General features: G+C 39.0%; 1 protein-coding gene and 1 long non-coding RNA gene across 8 annotated transcripts in view; one reads left to right on the top strand and one right to left on the bottom strand.

The window, feature by feature from the left end:
* LOC108533850 (uncharacterized) overlaps positions 1 to 6,911 on the bottom strand; it is a 72,680-nt gene that overhangs the window by 25,170 nt on the left and 40,599 nt on the right. The gene's annotated exons all lie outside the window — the stretch shown is intronic.
* The window catches only part of NCOA6 (nuclear receptor coactivator 6), a 73,299-nt gene continuing 68,298 nt past the window's right edge, over positions 1,911 to 6,911 (top strand). For 4 of the 6 annotated variants that reach the window (XM_017878766.1, XM_017878762.1, XM_017878753.1 and 1 more), the window contains exon 1: positions 1,911 to 2,195. In XM_017878766.1, the coding sequence (XP_017734255.1) occupies positions 1,961 to 2,195 (235 nt within the window). In that variant the 5' untranslated portion in view covers positions 1,911 to 1,960. The remainder of the gene's footprint in view (positions 2,196 to 6,911) is intronic. The other 2 variants (XM_017878777.1, XM_017878769.1) reach the window with 2 other exon arrangements.

The raw sequence follows: 6,911 nt of genomic DNA, 5'->3' as shown, positions 1-6,911 counted from the left end.
TGAGGCTGCAGTGAGCCATGTTTGTGCCACTGCATTCCAGCAACAGAGTAAGACCCTGTCTCAAAAAAATAAATTTCACAAAAAAGGTTAAACAGTTTTTCAGTTACTTTTTTTCATTTATGCAAGGAATATAATCATATTACAGCAGTCTTGTATTTCCTAATGATTTGCAGCATATTTGGAAAATAGGAAAATAAAATTTATCAATGATCCTACCAACCTAATATAGTTGCTTTTTAGGGGATTAATTTTCTTATCCTTTTTTTTAAAAGAAACGTGTAATTATAGTTACAAGTATAAAGTAATAATTTATAATATTTTAATAATATAAATAAGTGCCGTAAATAAATAAAAGGCTGGACACGGTGTCTCACGTCTGTAATTCTAGCACTTGGGGAGGCCAAGGTGAGTGGCTTGCCTGAGCTCAGAAGTTTGAAACCAGCCTGGGCAACGTGGCAAAACCCCATCTCTACTAAAACTACAAAAGATTAGCCAGGCGTGATGGTTCTTGCCTGTAGTCCCAGCTACTCAGGAGGCTGAGGCAGGAGAATCGCTTGAACCTGGGAGATGGAGGTTGCAGTGAGCCGAGATTGTGCCACCGCACTGCAGCCTGGGCACCAAAATGAGACTCTGTCTCAGTCAGTCAATCAATCATTGTTGTATTATAGTTAAAATTATAAGGGATTATTTTATTAGAACATTTGTGGGAGGTTCTTAGGTTTCCATGCCATTTTTGCTTACCACAAATGCTGGAAATTAATGTTCATTCATTTACTTTTGGGTTAAGTATGTGATCTTCAGTCCCAAAGCTAACAGAGGAAATGGCCACACTGTGTGATCTACATGTACTTTTTGGTAAGCAGTATACCTGAAAATAGCAGGAAATGTAACTTCTTTATATCTAAAAGTTAGGAAGCAATTTAATTCTGTCCAGAACACAGTTCTTTATCTTCATAAACGTCTATCAACCCCTTTTTTGGTTTGGTGTGTGTGTGTGTGTGTGTGTGTGTTTGTGTATGTGTGTGTTTTGAGACGGAGTCTCACTCTGTCGCCCAGGCTGGAGTGCAGTGACACGACCTTGGCTCCTTCAACCTCTGCCCTTCCGGATTCAAGCAATTCTCTGCCTTAGCCTCCCGAGTAGCTGGGAATACAAGCACACACCACCACGCCCAGCTAATTTTTGTATTTTAGTAGAGACAGGGTTTCATTATGTTGGCCAGGCTGGTCTCAAACTCCTGATTTCAAGTGATCTGCCCACCTTGGCCTCCCGGAGTGCTGGGATTACAGGTGTGAGCCACTGCACCCAGCCCTTTCATATAAGAATTTTTAAGTGTTTATTTCTGAATCATTATTTTCAGCCATTCCACTGTTAATAACTCTTTAAACGTTGTTTAAAATGGCTCATGAAAGACTTCAGAATTTTAAGTAATCATCCAGTTGCTATTAGTCAGGTCTGGTTGTGCTTTGTAGTTTGGAGAAAGAAGAGGGCTTTAGAAACCTTGGCTCCTTTTAAGCTTTTGTCAGGACAGAAGTAGGGGGAGTCTTGGGGAGCCCCTTGCTCTGTGGGGTCAACCAAAGGCCTATAATTCCCAAAAAGTATGTGCTTGTTTTGTTTTCTTGTGATCCTTTGTTCCCTTCTCCTGACATTCTAGGCTTATAAAAAAGTAGCATATAACATAATAAAAAGAATGTTAAATTTAAGACTGGTGTATTTTTATTTTTGGTAATAACTGTAAGAACTAATTGTTTTAAAATATCATAATTAAAATAGTTTATCTTCTTTTTTGTAATTTCTTAATTATAGTATTTCCTTATTGTCAAATAAATTATAATTTTCATAGAACTATAAATTATACACTGTTGAATGCATAACTACGCATTGTAATGCTCTTTTGTATCTTCTCTTTTCAGAAGTTTTCTTATTGTCCACTTGGCACATGCTTCTGGAATAATATTCACCATGGTTTTGGATGACCTTCCAAACTTAGAAGACATCTATACTTCCTTGTGTTCATCAACAATGGAAGACTCAGAGATGGATTTTGACTCCGGACTAGAAGATGATGACACAAAAAGTGATAGTATTTTGGAGGATTCCACAATTTTTGTGGCCTTCAAAGGAAATATAGGTGATAAAGACTTCAAATGGAAATTAGATGCAATATTGAAAAATGTGCCCAATTTGCTACACATGGGTAATTTGCTTTAATTATTTTTTGTTCCTGTTACTGTTTTTGAAATGTTTGCCCTTCCATGGCTGTCTTGAGTTTTACAAAGCAAGTTTGCTAAATTGGGTCAAAAGGCTGAATTTAAGTGCAAAGGTAGAATTTTAGGATTTTTAAAATATACATGTTTTCTTTCTTTTAAGTGACATCGAAGAGCTGAACATAAAGTATTTCTTATCGTGGAAATTGTTGGATAATCTGCTGTAGTGGATAAAAGTAATTCTCGATATCCAAATTTATTTATTTTTAACTCTCTGAACTTCATTTTCCTTATCTGTAAATTGAAATCTTTAAGGACCCTTAAAGCTTAGAAAACTTACTATTCCATGAGTCTGCTTATAATGCACTTTAAATTTATTCCCTTAACTTTTATATCAGAAGTCACTAGCTGACAGCTTGCTGGATCCAGTCTGCAGCCATATGTTATTTGGCCTACATTAGTGTTTGAGATTTAGTTTGTTTTTAATGTTTGAGTTTCATTGCCAGTGCTTTAAAATTGAGATATATTGCATGAAAATCCAGATTTTACATTTATCTTTAAAATAGGAAGATCTGATAACATTGGGTTCTCCCTCTTTCCCAGATGGTACTAAGTAGCAGCTGCTACTGAGAGCAACCCCACTTCACCACAGTTCCCATCTAGCTTCTTCACACATTTAGATTACCTGTCCAGATCTTACAGGCATTTGTGCTTTTGAACCTTGATTTAGATGTTCTCTATTCTAGTTAGCACAATTATCTAGTCCGTTCAGACACAGTGAAAAGCCTAGATTTACTCCTTTAATCACAAATCCTAAATTGATCAAGTTAATTAGCTTTTTTTAGGCTTGGGGGTTTTATCTTTGAGATTGTTATCTGGAGGGAAGCTGTTTTTTCAACTGCTTTTACTGTGTTGTATAAGATTCTTCATAGTTATATGTTATTTTAGCATACAATTAAGAATTTTCATGTAGTTATCAACATTATTGTAACCATAATCATAGTTATAATATATATTATAAAGGTCTAGCTGGGCCTGAAATTGTTCATTGCTCTTTATTAATTACTATATTTTTCTGTTGTTTATATATTGCTGAATCAATTTATTTATGGCTTTTAAATAAATAACCAAACCTAGGCCAGGCATAGTAGTTCTTGCCTGTAATCCCAGCACTTTGGAAGGTTGAGTTGGGTGGATCACTTGAACCCAGGAGTTCAAGACCAGCCTGGACAATATAGAGAGACCTCATCTCTACAGAAAATACAAAAATTAGCTGGGTATGTTGGTGTGTGCCTATAGTCCCAGCTACTCGAGAGGCTGGGGTGGGAGGATCACTTGAGTCCAGGGAGGTCAAGGCTGCAGTGAGCTCTAATAGTGCCCCTGCACTCCAGCCTGGGCAACAGAGTGAGACCCTGTCTAAAAAAATAAATAATAAATAAAGGTGGGCGCAGTGGCTCGCGCCTGTAATCCCAGCACTTTGGGAGGTCAAGGTGGGCAGATCAGTTGAGGCCAGGAGTTCGAGACACACCCAGCCAACATGGTGAAACCTTGTCTACTAAAAATACAAAAATTAGCTAGATGTGCTGGCAGGTGCCTGTAATCCCAGCTACTCGGGAGGCTGAGGCACGAGAATTACTTGAACCCAGAAGGTAGAGGTTACAGTGAGCTGAGATCACACCACTGCACTCCAGCCTGGGTGACAGAGTGAGTCTCAAAAAAATAAAAATAAATAAATAACCAACTCTAGATTTATGGTGCTATCAGATTATATTCTTGGTCCAAAAAAATTTTAAGTCAAATATCTCAAATATGAAAGTTCAAAAAGATTTTGATAAGATATAACTATTAGGAATATGGATTTTTCTGCAAGCATATTACAAGTGTTAATACCATAAGCAAATTTGATGTTTGTGCAGAATATGTACAAGATTCCAGTATACTTCAGAGTGGGAAGAAGTCCTGCAGTGTCTATGATTGGTGGCCAGGATCCCCAAACTTCCTACCTTTTGTTGTTTGGAGGCCTACGTGTAATGGAAAGGAAATTGCCCTGAGAATCAGAGCTGGGTTTTAATGTCATCTCTGATGCTACTAGCTAGCCACAGGATTCTGAGCAGATCACTTTCTGGGCCTTGGTTTCCTCACCTGTAAAATAGTCTTGGACTAAATATTGTCTAATCTTTTCTAAATTCCTGTGATTGTGTTATCTCATTCCTTTTAGCAAGTTTTCCCTTCTTTTTTCCACATTAGAGCAAGTGAACTCCATGTCTAGAAAAGTTAACATTCAATATACAGTGGTTTAAGAGCTGGAAGGGGCTGTAGGCAACATGTAGGCACTTTCCTCTATCCATAGATATTTCTCATTTTGAGAAAAGATATTCCTCTATGACCATTATCTCTTTTTTTCCTTCTTTTCACAGGTGTTGAATGACCATTATCTTAATATTAGAATGTATAACTGAATGAAGGATACAGAAGATTCAGTTTAGCTGAGTTAATAACAAAAGAGAAAATTGTTTTGCCTGAGGTTGTTGAATAACTTTTTTTGTTTTTTGTTTCTTTTTTGAGGCAGTGTCTCACCCCATCACCCAGGCTGGAATGCAGTGGCATGATCTCAGCTCACTGTAGCCTTGACCTCCCAGGCTCAAGCAATTCTCCCACCTCAGCTTCACAAGTAGCTGGGACTACAGGCGCATGCCACTGCAGCTGGCTAATTTTCTGTTTATTTTTTGTAGAGATGAGTTCTCACTATGTTGCCCAGGGTGGTCTCAAACTCCTGAGCTCAAGTGATCTGCCCACCTTGGCCTCCCAAAGTGCTGAGATTACGGGCATGCGCCACTGCACCCAGCCAAATAACTTTTTTATCAGCTAACTGTGCCTGGGATTTGCTTTCCAACCTGTAAAATGTAACTACACTTAATAGTACCTCCTCAATTACTTAACTTTTTTAAAAAGTCTTTTTTATTGTATAATACACATAAAATTTACCAGGTTAACCATTATTAAGCATACAGTTTAGTGGAAATTAAATATACTCATAATGTTGTGCAACCATCAGCACCATGTGTCACCCTAACTCTTTTCATCCTGTAAAATTAAACATCTCTGGCCAGGCGTGGTGGCTCACGCCTGTAATTCCAGCACTTTGGGAGGCTGAGGCAGGTGGATCACGAGGTCAAGAGATTGAGACCATCCTGACCAACATGATGAAATCCCGTCTCTACTAAAAATACAAAAATTAGCCGGGCATGGTGGCGGGCGCCTATAGTCCCAGCTACTCGGGAGGCTGAGGCAGGAGAATTACTTGAACGCGGGAGGTGGAGGTTGCAGTGAGCCGATATCGCGTTACTGCGCTCCAGCCTGGTGACAGAGTGAGACTCTTGTCTCAAAAAAAAAAAATATATTGAACATCTCTAACCATTAAATAACAACCCCCCATTTCCTCCTTGCTCCTAGCCCCTGGAAACCACCATTCTACTATCTGTTTCTATGATTTTTGACTACTTCCTTCATATAAGTGGAATTTTGCCTTTTTGTGACTGGCTTATTTTACTTAGCGTAAGATGCTCAAAGTCCATTGATGTTGCACCATGTGACAGGATTTCCTTCCTTTTGAAGGCTTAATAATATTCCATTGTGGCCGGGTGCAGTGGCTTACACCTGTAATCCCAGCACTTCAGGAGGCCGAGGCAGGCAATCATGAGGTCAGGAGATCAAGACCATCCTGGCCAACATGGTGAAACCCTGTCTCTACTAAAAATACAAAAATTAGCTGGGCGTGGTGGTGTACACCTGTTGTCCCAGCTCAGGATGGTGAGGCAGAAGAATCACTCGAACCCAGGAGGCAGAGGTTGCAGTGAGCCAAGATCATGCCACTGCACTCCAGCCTGGTGACAGAGCAAGATTCCGTCTCAAATAATAATAATAATATTCCATTGTATATATATACCATATTTTACTGATTCATTCATCTGTCAGTAGACATTGGGTTGCTTCTACATCTTAGCTATTGTGAGTAATGCTGCTATGAATATGGTGTACAAATATCTCTCTGGGACTCTGCTTTCAGTTCATTTGAGTGTGTACTCTGAAGTAGAATTGCTACATCTTGTGGTACTTTTTTAAAAATTTTTTTTGAGAAACTGTCGTTTTCCACAGCAGCTTGTATCCTTTTACATTCCCACTGACAGTGCACAAGGGTTCCAGTTTCTTTTTTTTTTTTGAGATGGAGTCTTGTTCTGTTGCCCAGGCTGGAGTGCAGTAGCACAATCTTGGTTCATAGCAACCTCTGCTTCCTGCATTCAAGTGATTCTTCTGCCTCAGCCTCCTGAGTAGCTGGGACCTCAGGTGTGCACCACCATGCCTGGCTAATTTTTGTATTTTTAGTAGAGACGGGGTTTTGCTATGTTGGCCAGGCTGATCTCAAACTCCTGACTGATCGAACTCAAGTGATTCACCAGCCTCAGCCTCCCAAAATGCTGGGATTATAGGTGTGAGCCACCATGCCCCGCGGATTCTATTTCTCCATATCTTCACCAACGTTTATTTTCTGTGGTTTTGATAGTATGGTAATGGTTGTGAGGTGGTATCTTATTTTGATTTGCATTTCTCTAATGATTAGTTATGTCAAGCATCTTTTCATGTGCTTATTGGCCATTTGTGTATCTTTTCTGGAGAACTGTTCTTTGCCTTTTTTTTTTTTTTTTTTT

Source organism: Rhinopithecus bieti, unplaced genomic scaffold, assembly GCF_001698545.2.
Source record: "Rhinopithecus bieti isolate Rb0 unplaced genomic scaffold, ASM169854v2 scaffold_65, whole genome shotgun sequence".
NCBI lineage: Eukaryota > Metazoa > Chordata > Mammalia > Primates > Cercopithecidae > Rhinopithecus > Rhinopithecus bieti.
The sequence above is the reverse complement of the archived record's forward strand: the minus strand, read 5'-3'. Positions and strand labels throughout refer to the sequence as shown.